We start from the raw sequence: 22500 nt of genomic DNA, 5'->3' as shown, positions 1-22500 counted from the left end.
CTCACATCATTTTTCGACCGTCTTTATAGGAGTGAGGGGTCCAGAGTTCTGAGCAAACTAGCTGGTGAGTCTGAATTCTGAATTCTCATTTTCTATCAACAACCTCCATAGATTTTAATGTCAGTGAATAACTGCTTTGTTGTTCATATATAATTCTGTAATTATATATAATAAGAACTGTAAAAAAAAAAAAATCTAGAATAATACAACAGAGTTAATCAGATTGGCAGTACAACAGCATCTTATTTCCTCTGGGATTTCCAGGAATGAGTTTTGGAATTGTCCCTCATTGGGTTCACTTCATTTCTTACATAAAACAGTCAAAGGTTGTCAGGGAACCAACGTGTGATTCGTTCGTTACAGTAGACCAGAGGTTCACTGGGTGGGCTGTCAATTTGCATCTTGTTCAGGGATCTAAACCATCTTCAATTGTGAACTTCTCTGCAGTTTCACATTGATTCTTCTGTCACTGATTAACTCCATATTGATTTGTGGAACAATACCTGCACACACCATTTGGGGGAAATATATTTTTTATGTCCCTAATCTGTGTGAAAGTTAGCCGTTTCAGGAGACTAGGTTTGATCTTAATCTCACAGTCGATTATACACCTGTTGTAAAGAGGGACAGCTTGTGCTTCCAACTGAGTTCAGGGTCACTTCAAGGTTCACCCAGATGTCACAGCACTGTGTCAGTACTAGTATTCTTCTTCTATGTTTATTTGTGTTTTGTTTTTGTCTTATTGGTTTTATTGTATGTGCCATCTACATGTATGTCTGGGTTGCTGTTTGCTGTTGTTTTGCTGTTTTGTTCTATGTGGAAGAGCAGCTGCTACTTTGTAGCAACTAATGGGGACCAAAAAAAGAATAAACAACATATTGTGGACCTTCATTCAATCCATATCAAATGATCTTTCTCATGATTTGACAGTATTGATATAATTAAGCAATAAACCACTCGAGGCCGTGTGTTATAGTGATTTTATAACAGCTAGGGGGCGTTGTTAGGCATGACGCGAAGCGGAGTGTCTAAAACCCCCCTAGCTGTTATAAAATCGCTATAACACACGGCCTCGAGTGGTTTATTGCTTTTATACAACGGTTACTACAGGTATTAGTGTAAAATAAACACACAGCAATGTAAAATATTAACATTTATTCAAAACAAAGCATCATTCCCTCAATTCCGCCGAGCAAAATAGTTCCCCTCACAAAAGGGTTGCCAAGCAACAACAACTACAATGCATTGGATCAAATGGGAGGCGCATTAATACTGAAAATGGAATGATACTGTATGCGGTCCCAGGTGTGTGTTACAAAGTATTTTAACACGGCTTCCAGCCAATCAGAATCAAGAACCAGAACTAACCGTTGTATAATAATATGTATACCGGCACACTGATGGTGAGACCGGAGTCTTCTCCCCCCCCCCCCCCTCTCCATCTTTCTCTCTCAAATACAGAACTACTGTCAATGTTTAATCCTGAGGTAATCACCCTGCCCCAGGATTCAACCCTTCAGCACAGGTAAACACACACACACGCACACACACACACACACACACACACACACACACACACACACACACACATTCAAGCAAATGTAGCACAAAACAAGAAAACAGATAATATATGAAAAAAGAGGTTTAAAAGAAAGCGTGAAAAAAAAATTAAAAAAAAATTGACAAGATGTTATTAAAAGGACACATGATATTACTGTTTATGTACTACTACAACTACATGATAAAAGCGAAATTAAAAGGGTATGTCTTAAGATCTTGCTTAAAAGTTCCCCCAGTTTCAGGCATTCCTAGGTTTTCTGGCAGGGTATTCTAGAGGCTGTGGGCATAAAAACTGAAGGCTGCCTCCCTATGTCTCTTGGTCCTGGCTCTATGAACCGTTAATAGTTCAGTGCCAGAGGACCTCAGGGACCTACTTGGTGTATACCAAGACATGTATTCAGGTGCATGACTATGGAGTGCTTTGTAAACTAATAAACAAATCTTAAAATCGATTCTAAAACTGACAGGTAACCAGTGTAGTGATTGTAAGACTGGTGTGATGTATGCCCTCTTTCTGTTCTTAGCGAGGACTCGTGCTGCAGCATTTTGTATCAAGTTCACTAATAGCTTTCTTTGGTTAACCAGACAGGAGAGCGTTATAGTAATCCAACCTGCTACTGATAAAAGCATGCATTAGTCTTTCACTGTCAGCCTGGGAGAGAAAAGATTTCACCTTAGCAATATTTGTAAGGTGATAAAAGGGTGTCCTCATCACATTATTAATATGGGCCTCAAAATTAAGATCAGAATAAAACATGACACCTAGGTTTCTGACTTTCAAATGCCCCTTTCAACTTTTTCACCAATCATCAACACATGTTTTGTCCTGGTTTAAGTGAAGGAAGTTCCGTGACATCCAGACATTTCTATCAGCAATAAATACAATCATCAGGTGTCACAGAGATATAGAGCTGGGTGTTATCTGCATAGCTATGGTATTGTGCCTCCTAATGATATCCCCCACGGAGGGGTAGCATATACAAAAAGGTAAGGGCCCTAGAATGAATCCTTGTGGGACCCCACCCCCACATCATAGAAATGTTTTTGAGCTGTGATCACCAAGGGTGACGAAGAACTCTCAGCCAGTTAGATGGGTCTTGAACCAGTCAAGGACTGGATCGGAGAGGCTAACCCAGTTCTCAAGTCTTCTAATAAGGATATCATGATCTACAAAGTCCAACGTTGCGCTCAGGCTCAGAAGGACAAGGACAGAGAGCTCTTTGGACACACACACAAACACACACACACAAACACACACGTGTACCTTTTACAGAGTATACTATGTATGTGTTGTAGGAGTCTGTTGGAGCAGGCTGAAGACTTGGCTCTCTCTGTCTCCCGTCGTCAGGTAGACACATCCTAGACATTCACGCCAGTCCATTCTCTCAACCCCAAGAGTTACCTGACTCTTATATATGTCACTTCTCAACAACTACAGCATGGGGTTTGTGTGTGTGTGTGTGTGTATGTGTGTGTTTCAGGTCAGAGAGGCAGACAGGGACTGGAGGTTGGTCCTGCTGGTTGTCCCTGTAGACACCCTATGTCCTTGCTCCCATCAGGTACGACTGGCAGTCACACACTGCACACTACCGCTGTCACCAGACCTTAAAGTCTAAAATACCATTTGAAATAATTTAAATTACTTGTGCTCAATTGTTCATCTGGCACAATTGGATTACACCCATGGGCTGTTCCCAAAAACACAAAACCTCATGTGCCTGACACTCCAGGAAGACTCAAACAAACACTGAAGTAACTGCAATTATTTCAGACCGCCTTCCCACCCTGTGATCTGTGTAATGTTGAGATGAAGATGATGTAGATGCAGATGATATAGATGATATAGATGTAGATGATGTTGAGGTAGATGACGTTGAGGTAGATGATGTTGAGGTAGATGATGTTAATTTAGATTACGTTGATTTGATTTAGATTACGTTGAGGTAGATGATGTTGAGGTAGATGCAGATGCTGTAGATGATGTTGAGGTAGATGATGTAGAGGTACATGATGTTGATGTAGATGATGTTGATTTAGATGACCTTAAGGTTCTAGATGATGTTGAGGTAGATGATGTTGGGGTACACTAGATGATGTTGAGGTAGATGATGCTGAAGTAGATGAAGATGGTGTAGAGAATGTTGAGGTAGATGATGTTGAGGTAGATGAAGATGCTGTGGGTGATGTTGAGGTAGATGATGTTGAGGCAGATGAAGATGCTGTAGATGATGTTGAGGTAGATGAAGATGCTGTAGAGGATGTTGATGTAGGTGCCAAAGCTCTGTCTTTGTTCCCCAGATTAAGGCTCAGGTGGATTCAACTGTGGAGGAGGTGGAGATGGCCCTAAAGCTCCTGCAGAGTAAGGTACTGCATAGTCTTGGTTATTCCTTTTGACTTGTGTTTGTCAATGTCACACGTGCCGTGTCAACGTCACCATGTTAATGTTTCTGTGCTCGTACTTGGTTACTCCTGTCTGTTTGTTTTTCTCAGTTGCATCACACCCTGGTTCATGTGGTGGTCTGGAGCGGGCACTCTGCTGGTGGACATCCCCAGCTGGACAGGTCAGTGTTAACTCACCCTTAAACCATGACAACCTATCAAATGCATCAGGTGCATGCAAGCTTAAGTCAGTATACTGTAGTTATACTTTTCCTGTATTTTTTTCATTATATTGTTTAATATGTTTTCTAATGTATTGTTCAAGTTGAAAACTGTTTATAGTTCCAATTAGAGTGTGTATGGGTTTGTAAAGGCACAAACACCATGCTTACCCTCACTTGATTTGTGTTTGCCTGAACTGCAGGTCATGTCAGTGTCTGGAGCATGACAGCAAAGCCAAACAGCGACTTCAGAGAGCGCTTCTCACAAGAGCTCTGCAGGTACGGGCCAACTCTGTCTGACAGCGAGTTCTGTCTGTCAGTGAGTTCTGTCTGTATGCGTCAGTGAGTTCTGTCTGTCTGTATCTATGTGTGCTGAAATGTTTTCATATCCATTTCATTTTATTTATTTATTTAAAATAGGGACAGTTCATATTTATGGACAATAACACAAGTGTGATCGTAAATACGACAGATTATAGCAAGCTGCTAATTTCCATCTGTAGTCCCTCGGCAGGTTGACGTTAACACAAAACACTGAGTACAAAAAAAAGAACAGGCAAAACACAGCAACAAGCTTAACTCACTACCACAGACAACACAAGACATAACTCACTACCACAGACAACACATACAGTAAGATACAATACAAGGACAATAGACATACTTCATACCCACGTGGACAATAGACATAACTCATTACCACAGAAAAGTGAGAGTGAATAAAAAGTTTCTAGGAGTGGGTGCAAGTTTGGTTTGTCCTTAGCCACATCTTCAGGTGTGTTTTAAAAGTGGGAAGGCTGACTAAGATTGGTAAACTGTTCCACAGTACGCTACCTTTAAAAGACAGGACGTTTTGCCCAAATGTAGTTGGCCTGTGTGGTATTTCACAGTCTCCTCTACTGGTGGCTCTAGTGGTCCTCGTGGTGCTAACTGTCCTCTGCTTAATAAACTCCTCTAGAGGAGGAGGTGCCAGCCCATGTAGTGCCTTGTACATGAGACAAGCAGATTTTTTTTTTTTTGTTCAATTTTCAAAGTTTAACAGATTATACTTTCTCAGGATGTTACAATGGTGATAGGAGAGGGGTTTCCTATTAAGTAGCCTACTTTTAGTGCTTTTAAAAAAAAGCAGCTCTATAGGTTTAAGAGCCATTGCACCTGTGTATGACCAGTAATCAATGAGACAGTAATCAATGTGCGAGAAGATCATAGAAAGTAAAAACATTAACGCAGCACCTTCAGATAGAGATGTCCTGACTTTTTCACCCTTTTGACATGGCTCTTGAAAGAGAGGTTAGAGTCTAATGTGACGCCCAGGTACTTAAACTCATCAACTGTCTTTAGCTCCTCCCCTCTCAGATAGACCTTAGATTGGGTCAGATGTACAGATGGTTTAGAGAATGTCATATGCACCGTTTTTTTGTGTTCAGTGACAGACATGAGTTTGTTAACCAGTCATGGATAAGAGTCATGGCAGAGGTTAGTGTTTGGGCTACTTCTTGTACATTTTTCCCATGGACAAAAATTACAGCATCATCAGCATACATTATAGTGTTCACATTTTTTACATACATTAGGTAGCTCATTAATAAAAAGTGAGAATAAAATTAGTCCAAGTACTGAGCCTTGGGGAACCCCTGTAGAACAGTCAAGGTATGGTGATAAGACACCACTAATTTGTACACATTGTTGTCTGCTAGAGATTCAAACCACTGAATGGTTTGCTCTGAGAAGTTGAAGGCTGAAAGTTTGGAAAGCAGGATGTTATTATCAACAGTGTCGAATGCCCTCTTCAGGTCTAGAAAGACCGCTCCAACACAGGCGGACCTATCTTACAGACATTTGACTTTTTCAGCAAAAACACAAACAGCTGTTTCGGTTGAATGATGGGCACGAAACCCAAACTGGGATGCAGAGGTCCATGGCCTTCGCTCAGATGTTCCATGAGTAATTCAACCACCCATTTTTCTGCAATCTTTGAGATTACAGGGAGGATACTAATAGGCCTGTAATTATCAGGGCTGGTTTTATCCCCAGATTTAAAAACAGAAGTGACGGAGGCCATCTTCCAGGCCGAAAGAACAGCTGATTGTGTGATGGATAGGTTAATTATGTGTGTGATAGGTTGTAATAGGGAGGTTTTATAAAGTTTCGAGAAATTAGTTTTGAGTCCATGCACATCCTTGGCTTTAGAGATTTTTAGTGCGTCAATTATTTTGGACACTTTGCATTCAGGTATTGCGTTGATGGTAAAAATTGGCTGCTTGCAGTCGACAGGACATTGACTAAGGCTAGGTTGACTGAAGAGACTAGCTATCTCCTGGAAGGAATTTAAGAAATGCATGTTGAGCTTGGTAGACAGGATAGTGGGATTGACACCAGCTCATTGTTAATCCTGAGCTCAAGGTCACCATTGTCCGGTTTCTTTTTTCGGCCAACTAATCTATTAATATTCTCCCAGATGACTTTCCCATTACCTTTTGCATTTTCAATAATGGTTATGAAAAATGTTGCTTTGGCCTGCCGTAGAGTCTGTCACTTTGTTTCTCATGGAGGTAAACCTGTGTCTATCTGTAGTTAATCCAGATTTCAGTGATTTTCATCCATTGTTATCCATTTCTAGGAGTCTCTAGACAGTGTGCTGGTGGGCCAGAAATGGCCCAGTGAGAGAGAAGACTTCACAGTCATGCTGCAGGCCAACCCAGTGGTCACTGAGCTCCCCTCTGATTCAGTGAGTAAACATCAGTTCAACACATCTGTTATCTATGGACAGAACTGGACATCCTCGCAGCCTGAGTGACCGATGATGAGGCTAAAGAATAAGGTCACCGCCTCTTTTGTTCTTCACAGGAAGGTGGTGTGTCAACAGACACAAACGAGATAGCTCTTCAGCTGTGGAAGAACCTGGTAAGCTCCCTCCAAGCACAATATCATGGACTGGTCTTTATGGAACAGACATGAAGAACATCCCATCTCATTCATCTTTTAACAGAGCTTATTAAAACAGATCTTATTAACTCTGACCAGGACGTACAGTATGATGTTATGTTTTCGGCTGTGTGTTTGTTAGTTAATTTGTTAGTTAGTTCGTCTATTAGTTGGTTGGTTAGTTAGTTAGTTAGTTAGTTAGTTAGTTAGTTAGTTAGTTAGTTAGTTAGTTAGTTAGTTGGTTGGTTGGTTTGTTAGTAATTAGTCTGTTAGTCTGTTCAATAGTCAACAGGATTATCCAAAAACTACCAGGCCGATTTTCATTAAACTTGGTGGAGGCATGTAGCAAGGGCTAAGGAATAACCAATATATTTTGGAATGGATCAGAATCACGGGGCGGATCCACAAATTATTTTACTACATTGCCAGATAGACCTGAATGTAATTTAATGCCATTTTAGTTACAAGAGCAACAATGCCTCAGACATCATCGGTCTGTTAAACTAGGCATTAGCAGTTTGGTCATAAAGTGAGTGAGCAGGAACGAGATAGATAGATTCCTTTATTGTCATTGGACAGAGTACAATCAAATTGAGTAGGTCGGGACTTTATGATGGGATATCAGAGCATAGGCGATTAGATTAGAGATGTAGAGATTATATTTTTATGGGGTACACTATGAACCAGGTAGGATACAATACAGGTAGGATATAACTTAGCTTTCAATCAAGTTTCTCTGTGTGTAATTGGATGTTTCTCTGTGTGGGATCGGATGTTTCTCTGTGTGTAATCGGATGTTTCTCTGTGTGTGATCGGATGTTTCTCTGTGTGTGATCGGATGTTTCTCTGTGTGTGATCGGATGTTTCTCTGTGTGTGATCGGGTCCCTTTATATAAGAGCAGGGGTTGACCTGATCCTGACTCTAAACCTGTCCTTAACCAATCATGATTTTATCTCCTCCAGCTCCAGCCATTGAGGGGTCAGACTGAGGTGAAAGACACTGACAGTATCTCGTGTCCCACCAAGGTGAGGCGTGCTCTGATACAACCGCCTGGCCTGACTAGACACTTCATCTAAACCCATCATGAGTCTAGGGTTTGGGTTGCACAATTGAACCCAAGTGCTGTACATATGTGCTTAAGTATTCTGCCTCCACACTCACAGACCAAGTGTCATTTAGAAAAGACAAACATTTATAAGCGACACAATTCAGACGCCAGATATCAGATTGAAGTGTTTAGCGTGGACAGCGAATGGCGCATGGTTCTCTCTTGACCACACGTCTCTCCTGTCCAATCCCAGGAGCAGCCCTTCCTGAGGACTCAACTCAACTCCCCCTCCGACCAGGATGTCTTGACCACCAGCAGGGAGGCCTCTCCGGTCAATGACCATGTATGCCTCCTTTCACCCTCTCAGCCTCCATCTTGATTCTCTTGATTTCGACATTTAGACAGTGTGTGAGGGATTTAACGGAAAAGTGTGTCTGTGTTTCTGGTTTGCGTTTTGTGTGTTTGTGTAGGTCATGGGGTCCGAGCTCCCTTGCACAGACCGCAGCCCGTCCCCAACAGTCCCCACCTCAGGTACAGAGCATCGGAGAGCAGATACTGGACCCCATGATGAGTGGAATTTTTCAGATTAACACCAAAACGTTCTCTCTCTCTTGTCTCTGCAGTCCATGAGCTCCGTCCTGGGGACATCAAAGTGGTGGCAGCCGTGGGAGACTCTCTCACGGTGAGGGTTCCATCGTATGTTCAGTACTGCTATAATCACCTAGGGTTCCATCGTATGTTCAGTAACTGCTATAATCACCTAGGGTTCCATCGTATGTTCAGTACTGCTATAATCACCTAGGGTTCCATCGTATGTTCAGTAACTGCTATAATCACCAAGGGTTCCATCGTATGTTCAGTAACTGCTATAATCACCTAGGGTTCCATAGTATGTTCAGGAACTGCTATAATCACCAAGGGTTCCATCGTATGTTCAGTAACTGCTATAATCACCTAGGGTTCCATAGTATGTTCAGTAACTGCTATAATCACCTAGGGTTCCATCGTATGTTCAGTAACTGCTATAATCACCTAGGGTTCCATAGTATGTTCAGTAACTGCTATAATCACCTAGGGTTCCATAGTATGTTCAGTAACTGCTATAATCACCTAGGGTTCCATCGTATGTTCAGTAACTGCTTTAATCACCTAGGGTTCCATCGTATGTTCAGTAACTGCTATAATCACCAAGGGTTCCATCGTATGTTCAGTAACTGCTATAATCACCTAGGGTTCCATAGTATGTTCAGGAACTGCTATAATCACCAAGGGTTCCATCGTATGTTCAGTAACTGCTATAATCACCTAGGGTTCCATAGTATGTTCAGTAACTGCTATAATCACCTAGGGTTCCATCGTATGTTCAGTAACTGCTATAATCACCTAGGGTTCCATAGTATGTTCAGTAACTGCTATAATCACCTAGGGTTCCATAGTATGTTCAGTAACTGCTATAATCACCAAGGGTTCCATAGTATGTTCAGTAACTGCTTTAATCACCTAGGGTTCCATAGTATGTTCAGTAACTGCTATAATCACCTAGGGTTCCATATTATGTTCAGTAACTGCTATAATCACCTAGGGTTCCATAGTATGTTCAGTAACTGCTATAATCACCACCGTCTTAACTCTCACCAACTGTCATGTCTCTGTTCTCGTGTGATCAGTTGTCACGGGAGACAGGTTGACTCTCTAATCACCTGTCAATCACTGACCTCTGTAAGCTTGTCCTCTGATGTAACTTCCTGTTCCTGTACCCTTTCCGCAGGCAGGCAATGGGGTGGGAGCGAAGGACCCAAACAACCTCCTGCTGGTGCTCAATGAGTACCGAGGCCTGTCGTGGAGGTACGTCGCCTCCTGTAGCGGTCACATCCTGTAGTGAGAAGGGAAAAGAGGATTATTCTTACCTCATGCCTACTTTCTACAGAGTCTTCTAGCATCAGCCATCCTGAATGCTAATGCTCTGTGTTTTTGTCTTTCAGCATTGGTGGGGATAAGAACCTTACCAATGTCACCACCTTACCCAGTACGTACAACTGTACTTGACTTGACTTATAAAACAGTAAAACCATGACTTGGGGTAACACTCAGTTAGAATAGTATCATCTCTCTTGTAACACTCAGACGCTGTTGTCTAAGCCCACAGTATTAATGCTGTACTGATTGCTGATAATGATTGATAAGCATCTGTGTGATTGGGTTATTACTACCGTACCATGATAAAGTGTGAGGCATGTCATCCTTATCAATTAGCTACTGCATAGTCTGCCAGATGTCTAGATCGGATCAATGTATAAAGTGCTGCTGATATTGATTAATATTGTACGTTGTACATCACATACTCCATGAGAGAGAGAGAGAGCTGTGTTGTGTGGCTTTTGATGCTGTGTTTTGCAGAAGTAAATAGCCCCTAACTAACCCCTTTGTCTGTGCTGTGGTGTCCAGATATCCTGAAGCAGTTTAACCCCTTGGTGACAGGATTCGCAGTGGGGATAGGGAGTGAGGATTCTCCCCAAGCCTTCCTCAACCAGGCTGTACCAGGAGCCACTAGCAGGTCAGTCCACTGATCTCTCTCTCTCTCTCTCTCTCTCTCTCTCTCTCTCTTTCTCTCTCTCTTTCTCTCTCTCTCTCTCTCTCTCTCTCTTTCTCTCTCTCTCTCTCTCTCTCTCTCTCTCTCTAATAGATACAGCGTAACAAAAAAGACACTAGATAAGGGGGGGGTGGATGGGGGGGGGGGGGTAGCAACATAAAAAGGGATATCAGGGACTATATACAATAAGTAAGAATAATATTTACTCATGTATTTAAATGGTAACTTTTCAGTTTGTATGTACAGTGATCAGTGTGGTATGCAGGGATACAGATTGACAGTCTTTACGGTGGTTGTGTTCCATTGGATATCCTTTTCCTGTCACAACTGCTCACAAATCTTGCTGATGTGGTTGTGCATTGCTGTATTTCCCCCAGCAGATATGGACGTTTTTTTGTCAGGTTTTCAGAATCTTTTGGGGAGTTTTGGGGAATCTGTGGGAAGTATGTATCTCTGATGTCCTGGTACAGTTGGCAGGTAGTTAAAAAGTGAAGCTCGGTTTCCACCTCGTTTTGTGTGCAGTGGGTGCACAGTCTGTCTTCTCTAGGGAGCCGAGTCTGTCTCTCTCTGTCTCTCCATCTCTCTGTTTCACACTCTACTTCTATCTTGCTCTCTTTCTCTCTCTCTCTCCTGCCTCTCTTTCACTTCTGTCTCTCTCTCCTCGAGTGTCTGTATCTCCCTTTCCCTCTCTCTTTCTCTCTCAGAACAACTGTACTCTCTTTTACAGTGACATGACAGCTCAGGTCCGCGTCCTGATAGACAAGATGAAGAAGGACTCGGTAAGGTTATGGCTTCTGTAACACCATATGATGCCCATACTCATTCACTCACACTCACACATGCACACGTGTGGCTCTGTGAATTACATGAAAATGCATCCCTCCTATCCTTATGGTGGATACATTGTAAATATTCAAGTGGCAAAGGCTAGTAAAACCTCTATTTCATCTCCTTCCCAGCGCATTGATTTCCAGAGCGACTGGAAGGTGATCACCATGTTCATCGGAGGCAACGACCTGTGCGACCAGTGCTTTGACTCTGTAAGCAGCCTATCCAGTGACTTAACCATCTAGTCTGAGACTATCCAGTGACTTAACCATGTAGTCTGAGACTATCCAGTGACATAACCATCTAGTCTGAGACTATCCAGTGACTTAACCATCTAGACTGAGACTATCCAGTGACATAACCATCTAGTCTGAGACTATCCAGTGACTTAACCATCTAGTCTGAGACTATCCAGTGACGTAACCATCTAGTCTGAGACTATCCAGTGACTTAACCATCTAGTCTGAGACTGTCCAGTGATGTAACCATCTAGTCTGAGACTATCCAGTGACATAACCATCTAGTCTGAGACTATCCAGTGATGTAACCATCTAGTCTGAGACTATCCAGTGACATAACCATCTAGTCTGAGACTATCCAGTGACATAACCATCTAGTCTGAGACGTGCTTGTACTGATGATTACTCATTTCCATAGATTTTCTTCTCGTCTCGTAACGTGGTCGGTCGTATCCGGGAGGCGTTGGACGTCCTGCATAGAGAGGTAAAGATAGAAGCGCAACTGCGTGGGCCTCGATTTTCACCACCCAGACACCGCAGACAGGAAGGGCGAGCCCTTAAATAGCATCCCGGTGACTCCGCCAACCACAGCTCCCCGCCCCGAGGTTCCGGGATGAATTTTGTCCCAACTGGCTGCCTCAAGATAATGTTTTGAAGTAAAGACTGTCTGACACTAGGATCAGGGATGAATACAGTCTAGCAACGTAAAAAATGTGTATTAACAGTGTCACTGTGTTTGTTTGTTTGTTTGTTTGTGTGTTTGTTTGTTTGTGTGTTTGCATGGCTGTCTAGGTACCCCGGGCCTTGGTGAACCTAGTGGAGATGATGCACATTGTACCCTTGCGTCAGCTGCACCAGGACAAGAGTCTCAAATGTCCCACCTGGTTTACCAAGTGAGTGTGACACACACAGCTACACTGTATGTACCGTCAGTCAACATGTTCAACTATGCATTTTTTTAGTCTTTAACCATTGTGTTGTTCATCACGGTAGATACCCATGTTTATAAGGTACTGGTCCTGTGTTTGTGGCAGCATCCTGTGCCGTTGTGTGTTGAAGCCAACAGACGGCTCTGTAGAACTGCAGGGACTCAGTGACATCAACAGAGCCTACCAGGTACATGGGCTACTACTCATGTTTATACAGTTATATCTATAACCAGTATAGGAATATATTCTGGGGGGCAGAAGTTCATCAGCCACTAAGTCTCTGTTGGGGAGTAATTCACTTTCTCATTTACTGTATGTTGATATTTTAGTCACTTAGCAGATGCCTTTGTCCAAAGAAACTTACAATAAGTAGCCTACAATAAGTTCTCAGTCGACATAGTCGATGATACGTTTTGTCCTCCGTTTGTCTGTGTGTGTCAGCGAGGGATGAGGGAGCTGGTGGACACGGGCCGCTACGACACCCACAGCAACTTCACTGTGGTGCTGCAGCCCTTCTTCAGAGAGGTCTTTCTCCCCCTGCTGGAGGTGAGAATAACTGCAGGCTCCTCTGGGGTTTGACTCATATTGGCCGGTCGTTCTTAAAGGAGTAGTAAAGGGAAAAATCATGTTTAGCCCTATTTTAAGGTTACTTATGATCATATACAATGGTTCAGATCAAAACGTTGACAAAACTAGCACTTTTGAGAAAGTTGATAATGGAACTACCACCGTTTAGGTCATACAATGGATGTGGGTGGGCACCTTGAAAAATCATTCAAAAACATGTTAAACTCTCGATTTCAAAGACAAGAAGCTCACCGATGGGGTAATAAAAAAAACGCTATCAAATATTTTAAGACAGATTTGAATTGGAATTTGGTAATTATAGAATATTTTCTTAATTGCATTTAGAGCTCTTCAAGCTTTTTCTTTTAGTGCATTCACTGCCATGTTGAAGCTCCCAGATGCTCTCTCTCTCTCTCTCTCTCTCAGGATGGTCATCCAGATCGTTCCTTCTTCTCGCCTGACTGTTTCCACCTTAGTCAGAAAGCCCACACTCTCATGGCCAGTGCTCTCTGGAACAACATGGTAGGTTCTACCATAAACCCCCCTTCGCTAGCGCTCAGCAGCTTCTCTGGACCTGTGATTCTGATTAACCCGACACCAACACCCTCTCCCCCAGCTGGAGCCTGTGGGCCACAAGACCTCCAGCCAAGACTTCACTGCTGCACTGCCCCTGAAGTGTCCTTCCAAGGTACCACAGACAACGGCTAGTGACTAGTCAGTTAATAAAGTCTATCTATCTATCTATCTATCTATCTATCTATCTATCTATCTATCTATCTATCTATCTATCTATCTATCTATCTGTCTATCTGTCTATCTACCTGTGTCCGTCCGTCTATCAGTGGATAGTGCTCTATTTTATCTTCAGATACTCGTTGCATTTCATGCAAAGCAAAGCAGTGTCACATCTTCTCATCGTGACCGTGTTTGTGTATCTAGGGCTCTCTCTCTCTCTCTCTCCCTCTCTATCCTGAGGTGAAGTCGCGTCTCTGTAACGCGGCGTCACACGACGGAGAGATCCTGACTGTGTCCGTGTTTCTGTTGTTTCTCTACCAGACCAGCCCCTTCCTGAGGACCGCCCAGAACAGCAACTACACCTATCCAGCCCGGCCCCGCCCACCTCCGCCAGTCACGGTAGGCCTACGTCAAGTCAAGTCATCAGTCAAGCGTAGTGTTTGATAAATGGCTATACTGCTTCTTAATATTGGAGCTTGCTCGATCGTCTTGTTGAGAGAGGTTATAATTTTTACAACTCACTTATTTGGCCCTTGGTCAAACTGTTTTTTTGCTTCCCTCTGGAAAATGTAGGGGTAGGATCTATGTCCATCCCCCTTTGCTCTGTAAATTGCATTGTGTTGCCTCTGTGTATGAAATGCGCTATACAAATAAAGTTTGATTTGTTTGACTTGAGTCACGCTCTTGCTACCATTGTGTAGAACTGGGGTAGCGACTTCTCCTGTGTGAATGTGGCCCCCTCCGACACGGTGCCCACCTCAGGTGAGTGGACGGATTCAGAGTCCTTTATTGTTATAACATCCATTCTACAGGTACAGGGGAGGACAATTCTTGGGTTCTGGCTCCTCAACCACAGCAACAACATAAATAGCAACACAAGAGAATTGCAATAAAGACAGTATAATACAGGACAGCAGTAATAAAAACAATATCTACAATATTAATAAAAGCAGTGCAATATGACGTAACAGAAGGCTATTGGTGGTAGGAGGGGGGGGTGAGTGGGGGTTGCAGAGCGGTGGAGGCAGTGATGAGACTGACCGACAAATAAATTGGTATTGGTTTGTGTGCAGATATTCACAGCTGATGTCCTCTCAGTTCACAGGCTGAGACCCGGGGACTTTAACGTCGTGGCTGCGTTGGGAGACTCGTTAACGGTGAGTTTGTGTGCGTTGTGTATGTGTGTGTGTGTTTGCCTCTCCTATCTATCGACTTGTTAATTTCCTGATTAATCTCTGTCTGATTGATCTCTTCATCCTTACCAGGCTGCCTTTGGAGCCAAGGCCAAGAATCTCCTTCAGCTGAGGACTGAGAACAGAGGGGTGTCCTGGAGGTGAGATGTTCACTCAGGGGCTCAGAACACACTGTACTGGTACCCTTCAAAAAGAAAAGGGTTCCGCCGTAGAGAACCCTTTAGGGTTCCAAATAGTACCTAACAGTGGTGAAAAGGGTTCTATTTGGAGGGTTCTATATAAAACCTTTTTTCAGAGGGTTCTTCTAGTGCAGCATGCACACATTACCCTGTCTCCTTTACTCAGCAGAAATGCTCACAGGTTATTGATGAAGTGTTTGTCTTTTTCACCAGCATCGGGGGAGATAAAACCTTAGAGACCGTCACAACACTACCAAGTGAGTTCTCTCTTTCCTCTGTCCATTTACCCCTGAGCCTGCAGCAGTGTAATACCAACACATACAGCTAGATGGCAGGAGTAGTAAAGCTATCCTCTCTAATAGTCGATGACAATCCCATGCAGTCTCTGAGGCTAGTTACACTATGTCCTCAGAGAGGCTATTTTGTTGCAGCATACAATACCATAAAACAACACACACACACACACACACACTGTTAAGAACTGGCACACAATGAATAAACAAGAGTAAAAGTCACTAGCTGCAGTTATTTTTGTGCATTAAGTCAAGTGCCAAAGACAACACAGCTTCATTTCCTGTTTAGTACATATTCTTCTGTGATCGTATGTTTATCTGTGTGTGTGTGCGTGTGCGTGTGTGTGTGTGTGCGTGTGGTCAGATATTCTGAGGAAGTTCAACCCTAACATCAAGGGTGTGTCAAAGGGACAAGGCAAGGCGCAGGCGGGCTTCAACGTGGCCGTGTCAGGAGCTAAAGTGGCGTAAGTACTGTTATACAATCACACAACAAACAATAGCACTGTCAAGGCCTTTGTTACACTCTGTTATAACACCTTCATAACATTGTAATAACACCTTCATGAAGCTTCCATAACACACTGTTATAACACCTTCATAAGGCCTTCATAACACTGTTATAACACACTGACGTCACGCAGAGGGATCCCGCGCCAGGTCAGAACCCTCATAGACGCTATGAAGAACAACTCAGTAAGTACATCAACCATCTGCAGCACTGTGATATATCACAGAAATAACTGAACTGCGTCATTATAAATGCTCAACCAACATACCTTTATCCTCACTTTGAATCTCTCTCTCTCTCTCTCTCCTGATCCACAGGCTGTAGATTTCCAGAATGATTGGAAGCTGGTGACCCTTTTCATTGGGGGCAATGACCTGTGTCAGTACTGCAATGACAGGGTGAGCACGCATTCAGATATTGTCACACGTGGTGCACAGTAGCACTAGTTTTTCATTATATATGTATGTAAATATATTATTTAACCTTTATTTGACCAGGAAAAAAGACCCATTGAGATCTATTTAGTTGATATAAGAGTAATATAAGTCTCTCCATAACATCCAACTTTATCCACCAACCGCCTACAGAACACCATTATGAAATGCCTCTAACGTCGTGAGAACAGGTCCTGTCATGTTTAACCACAGATGGTTCCACTGATACCCAATCATCAGGACGCGTCTCTGTTTATAGCTGTCTCATGGTATCATATCACACTGAGAAGGCTGATCAGGCATGGCCACAACCCTCTGATTGTTTTATTGTTGTCAAATGAGGGCAGACAAGGTTTCCTTTGAATGATCGGATTCAGTCATACTATCTCTCTCTCTCTCTCTCTCTCTCCCTGATTCTGCTCTCTCTCTCTCTCTCTCTCTCTCTCTCTCTCTCTCTGTTTCTGTGTGAGAGGAACACAGGCGCAGGCCTTGTTCTGAGGAGCATCAGCAAGAGAGAACTCTCCACCCCCCCCTCCCTCTCGCTCCCGCCCTCATTTTCAATTCCCAAATTCTATCCACCCTCTTTCTTTTCCTCTCTCTCTCCCTCTACCCCTCCCTCACCCCCCGTCTCTCCCTCCCTCCCTCGCTCTCTTCCTCCCCCTCTATTCCCCTATTTAATTCGGCGCCCCCTCTCATCCCTGGCCAGTGCAGGCTTCCCTTTAATGTCTTTGCTTTGAAGAAGGATATCAAAGCGCAGCATCAATTTGATATGAGCTCAGGGGCTCAGCTAGTGACAGCTTAGCGTTAGCCAGTCACTACTGTTGCTAGGTTCTCCATACATGATTCACGCCATGGCATTCCTCGTCCCAGGGGACATGGTTGCTTAATGGATGACAACATGTTTGCTTCTTGGTCCATTTTCACTGGTGCCAGTGTGCACTCATGCAGTAAGCATGTAGGTTACTTTCTGCTTTATCTTTCTCATCAGGGATTTGACCCCAAACAGTTCACCTATATTCACGTGCTTTCAAACACTAAGTGCAATCCTTTGCACATTTTTCTTTTACAGGCTGTTGTTTTTGTGTGTGCAGCAGTGTGTATGTAGTGAATGGATTAATATCTATCCTTTTTGGAGAGCTACATGTACACTAACACTATACACACAATTCCCATGTTCCCACGCAGGCCTCATTGTCACCTAAGAATTACAGCCGTCATATGATGGAAAGCTTCGACCTGCTCTACAAAGAGGTAATATCCCCCATCTCTGTAAAACTAGATTCATTTTCAATATACTTCAGTATATACCCTGCATGAATACTGTTGTACATATTTCTAGTTTAGTTTATACTGTATGGTGGTTGTTTACTTGTTTGTGGTGCCAGGTGCCCAGCGTGATTAGTTTAGATGGTTTTTGTTGATGGTTGTTGTTGTTTACTTGTTTGTGGCACCAGGTGCCCAGGGTGATGGTAAACGTTCTGGAGATCCTGGAGATTGAAGGGCTCCGCAGAATCAAGCGTGACAGTCTGGGATGCACCGCCCTGCAGAAGTACGAGTCTGTCTGTCTGTCTGTCTGTCTGTCTGTCTGTCTGTCTGTCTGTCTGTCTGTCTGTCTGTCTGTCTGTCTATCTATCCATCCATCCATCCATCCATCCATCGCTTGATCCATCCATCCATCCATCGCTTGATCCATCAATCAATCAATACAATGTTTGTTCAATATAGATCTACCCTGAGCGGGCATTAAGCTTGTCAGTATCTTAGTATGGTATACACAATTAGCCTACTGATAAACTGACAATAGTAACATTCACCAACAGATCAATGTGTCAGTCAATACTCTAATCAAATCAAATGATCAAATCTCTGATGGCATTGTAGCACTAAGCCTGAACTGTGAAGTCCATTGAGAGCAATAAATCCCCCAGGAAATTCATTTGAGTATAAGCTGAACACATTATATTATTCACAGCCTCATACGTCCTACAGTGCTGGGACACTGTTATAGATAACACGATTCCATCCTGGTGTTTCAGGAATGTCTGCCCATGCTTCCTACAGCCAGGAGATGACTCAATAGAACTGTCTGAAATCAAGAGGATCAATCGTGAATTACAGGTCAGTACTGTACAGTGTATGCTGAATAGATATTTCATGAAATACTACAGTAGCCTCCTTACCCATAGATCCACGAGGTGCCTTCCACCACTTAACACCAACAACGTGGACGAGGCGTACCGGGAACTCTGCGTCATACTGGTGAAAGCGCCCAAAAAATCCATCCCACGCGGACGTCGCAATAGCTACAAACCGTGTTGGGATGCGGAGTGTGAGAGCCTCTACTGTGCCTTCCTCCGGGCCCCCCCAGGAGATGAGTCAGACAGACTTGCCTCAGCCCTGCTGTCTAGACTCAGCTGAAGGAGACAAGAGCGCTGGGAAGAGGCCATTAACTCCATCGACTTCTCACACTCCAGCTGCAAGGCATGGAGCATCCTTAACAACCTCACTGGTAGGTCTAGACACTCCCCCCGTCACTGCTCCATATCTGCAAACAAAATTGTGGGACATACGAGGGCAAAGACCACAACTCCTAGCACCGGTAACATCTCTGGTGAATTCACACCGGAGGAGTTCGCTGCTGTCCTCCAGCATATAAAGCCAGGGAAACCTCCAGGGCCTGATTCTATCTGCCCGGAGCTTATACTCGATGCCGCGCCTGCCTTGAAGTCCTGGTTAAGAGCGTTCCTCTCTTCCTGCTTGCGCCAACTCAAGATCCCCAAAATCTGGAGAAGAGCCCTAGTTGTCGCGATCCCTAAGCCGAACTAGCCTGAAGGGGACCCCAAGAGTTACCGCCCCAGAGTTATGTATCCCCTTCAAGATCCTCGAGCGTCTCATCTACGCCCGCGTCGAGCCAATCATCAACCCGCTACTCCCACAGGAGCAGGCCGGGTTCCAACGCGGGAGATCAACCGTAGATCAAGTCACTTTGATGACTCAAGACATCGATGCCACCGCGGCCTCACCTGCAAGCTGCACCGCCTGCTGCCAACAGGCACATGGTCAGCATGATCATGGAGCTTGTCCGAAACCGCAGCTTCACCCTCACCACCGGTAGCGGACAGCAAAGCAGGCTGCGACGCCTTAAGAACGGCGTCCCCCAGAGATCTATCCTGGCCCCCCTCCTTTATAACATCTACACCTACGACCTGCTGACCACAGTCTCCAGGAAGTATGCCTATGCAAACGACCTTGTGCTGGTGTACTCAGCTGGAGACTGGCAGGCCGTGGAGGAGACACTGAGCCAGGACATGCAGACACTAGCGGCATACCTCCGGAAATGGAGATTGAAGCTCAGCAAGGCAAAGACGGTGTCGCCGGCCTTCCACCTTAACAACAAGGAAGACAAACATGAGCTCCGAGTGCACACCGACAGAACACTCCTGCTATACAGTGCCGAACCCACCTATCTCGATGTGACATTGGACAGGTTGCTCACGTTCTACCGACACCTCGAGTCACTGCGCAAGAAGTTAACAGCTTATGTGGCGTTGATGAGGTAACTGGTCCAATCAGGCTGGGGTACCGGTGCAAAAACACTGCGGACAGCAGCCCTGGTCTCCACGAAGAAGAAGACTACAGTAGCAACACTGAAACAAATGCAAAGAGATGCCAAGTTGACAGGTGATCATATGTTGTGTAACGATGTCTGTGTTTGTGTTCCCCAGACTGAGACAGAGGAGCTGATATATAGTGGTCGCTATGACGGCCGTGAGGACTTCACTGTGGTTCTCCAGCCTTTCTTCCGCAACTCTATAGTCCCCGTGAATACGGTAACCCCCGCCCCCAACATACACATACTACCATCAATACACAACCAACCCCCCCCCCCAAAATACACATATACACAACCAACCCGCCCCCAACATACACATACTACACATCAATACTCAACCAACCCCCCCTCCCAACATACACATATACACAACCAACCTGCCCCCAACATACACATACTACCATCAATACACAACCAACCCCCCACCCCCAACATACACATACAACACATCAATACTCAACCAACCCCCCCTCCCAACATACACATATACACAACCAACCCGCCCCCAACATACACATACTGCACACATCAGTACACAACCAACCCCCCCAACATACACATACTACACATCAATACACAACCAACCCGCCGTTCCCAACATACACATATACACAACCAACCCGCCACCAACATACACATACTACACATCAATACACAACCAACCCCTCCAACATACACATACTACATATATCAATACACAACTCTATAGTTCCTGTGAATGGGGTAAGCGGTAACCCCCCCACGCCAAAGTACTAATATAACTTGCTTCTAAACGACATGCCCTAGCGAAGTACACTAGAGAAGTCCCATTGTGTTCCAGAGGCATGGAATATGCTACAAAGTTCAAGTCGCCTGTTTTTTTTGTGCCCTTGGGGAATAATTCTGTTATTGAGGAGTGTAAAATGTTTTTATAGACTGGATCTGCTATCACTCATGTATTGTTGTGTATCTGTCTTTGCTTTCACTGTATGTTTTGCATTGTTTTATTGATTGATGGCTGCTTTCTTGGCCACGTCACCCTTTGGAAAAGAGACTCTGTGTCTCAATGGGTTTCTTTTCCTGGTGAAATAAAGGTTAGAAAAACTACAACAACAACAACAACATCAACAACAGTCATTGACTGAATGTGTTCTCTCTCCCCCAGGTAGGGAAGCCAGATGACACCTACTTCTCCGTGGACTGTTTCCACTTTAGTGAACGGGGACATGCGGACATGGCTGTGGCTCTGTGGAATAACATGGTGAGTCTGGCAAGGGTGAACAGTTGAGCAAGATAACTGTGTTAACAGAAAGGCTGGCTAAATTTTGACATTATCTCATGTTGAAAAGGACAACTTAGACATGTTTCCTTATTGCTATGTACACAGTTGGAACCAGTGGGTCATAAAACGACATACAACAACTTTACTAATGACCGGAACAGCATAAATTGTCCCACTGAGGTAAGATGATTTGTATAACAGAATGTTTTGCAAATTTGCATGTTCTCCCCGTCATTGCAAGGGTTTCATACCCCCCAAAAAACTATACGAAAAAAGAAAATAATGCCATTTTTGTTTTGACTGTCAAACAAAACCAAAGACTTACTAACTGCACTGTCTACCTTTGTCTTTCAGGAACATCCTTACATCTTCACCAGGGTGAACAGTTTCCCCACTGTGCCCACCACCACCGAAACCCCAGCCCCCAGTACAGCAGCCACGCCCGCGCCTCTCCACCCAGGCTGCTCTGATATGGTGCCTGCATGGACCGCTGCTGTGCTGGCTGTCACGGGACTTCTGATTGGCTGGGGTGTGACCTGCCTCCTCTTCACCTGCAGGGAAAAGATAAACAGAAAGGAGATGATGAACACTGTTGTGGTGACAGAAATGAAGGGCACCAGGTTCTAGTACTGAAATCATATCAACAGTCCAAACTGTCTGTCCTCTCTTTCATCTGCACTAAGACAGATGGTTGAAATCATTGTGAGGAAAGATGAGTGTTAACTTGCACTAGACCTAGACTATACCAGATGAAAGATGACAGACAGGAAGGTTTTTTAGGCTATGTATACCAGACACTCCCAAACTCATACTGGTATGAAATTAAGCTGATCAATGCTGATTACGAACATACCATAAACACTCCCATTCACATGTAATAGTATGTATATTTTGGACCAACATAGTGTATTTAATTGTAAATATGATGCCATTAATGCTATGTGATCATTATTCATTTGGTGCCAGAATCACTACATTCTACTGTAGATGTAAGAAG

The 22500-nt window shown here is 44.0% G+C and overlaps 1 protein-coding gene across 1 annotated transcript in view; it reads left to right on the top strand.

Moving 5' to 3' along the window:
• Positions 1-22500, top strand: part of LOC311319328 (phospholipase B1, membrane-associated-like) — a 24938-nt gene that overhangs the window by 2341 nt on the left and 97 nt on the right. The window contains exons 5-43 of the mRNA XM_084450853.1: positions 30-64; positions 1462-1525; positions 2857-2908; positions 3042-3119; positions 3859-3924; positions 4051-4121; positions 4364-4439; positions 6781-6888; positions 7008-7064; positions 8049-8111; positions 8388-8477; positions 8605-8665; positions 8758-8816; positions 9903-9979; positions 10117-10160; positions 10580-10688; positions 11452-11503; positions 11684-11764; positions 12210-12275; positions 12584-12684; positions 12826-12907; positions 13162-13266; positions 13714-13809; positions 13904-13975; positions 14344-14421; positions 14724-14784; positions 15121-15179; positions 15288-15355; positions 15608-15651; positions 16052-16151; positions 16329-16380; positions 16513-16593; positions 17815-17880; positions 18084-18178; positions 18666-18747; positions 20355-20459; positions 21387-21482; positions 21609-21683; positions 21858-22500. The exon at positions 21858-22500 is cut by the window's right edge and continues 97 nt beyond it. Coding sequence (XP_084306979.1) covers positions 30-64; positions 1462-1525; positions 2857-2908; positions 3042-3119; positions 3859-3924; positions 4051-4121; positions 4364-4439; positions 6781-6888; positions 7008-7064; positions 8049-8111; positions 8388-8477; positions 8605-8665; positions 8758-8816; positions 9903-9979; positions 10117-10160; positions 10580-10688; positions 11452-11503; positions 11684-11764; positions 12210-12275; positions 12584-12684; positions 12826-12907; positions 13162-13266; positions 13714-13809; positions 13904-13975; positions 14344-14421; positions 14724-14784; positions 15121-15179; positions 15288-15355; positions 15608-15651; positions 16052-16151; positions 16329-16380; positions 16513-16593; positions 17815-17880; positions 18084-18178; positions 18666-18747; positions 20355-20459; positions 21387-21482; positions 21609-21683; positions 21858-22130 — 3100 coding nt within the window. The 3' untranslated portion in view covers positions 22131-22500. The remainder of the gene's footprint in view (positions 1-29; positions 65-1461; positions 1526-2856; positions 2909-3041; positions 3120-3858; positions 3925-4050; positions 4122-4363; positions 4440-6780; positions 6889-7007; positions 7065-8048; positions 8112-8387; positions 8478-8604; positions 8666-8757; positions 8817-9902; positions 9980-10116; positions 10161-10579; positions 10689-11451; positions 11504-11683; positions 11765-12209; positions 12276-12583; positions 12685-12825; positions 12908-13161; positions 13267-13713; positions 13810-13903; positions 13976-14343; positions 14422-14723; positions 14785-15120; positions 15180-15287; positions 15356-15607; positions 15652-16051; positions 16152-16328; positions 16381-16512; positions 16594-17814; positions 17881-18083; positions 18179-18665; positions 18748-20354; positions 20460-21386; positions 21483-21608; positions 21684-21857) is intronic.

Source organism: Borostomias antarcticus, assembly GCF_949987555.1.
Source record: "Borostomias antarcticus genome assembly, chromosome: 16".
NCBI classification, from domain to species: Eukaryota; Metazoa; Chordata; class Actinopteri; order Stomiiformes; family Stomiidae; genus Borostomias; species Borostomias antarcticus.
Note: the sequence above shows the minus strand (reverse complement) of the source record. Positions and strands in the feature narration are given on the sequence as shown.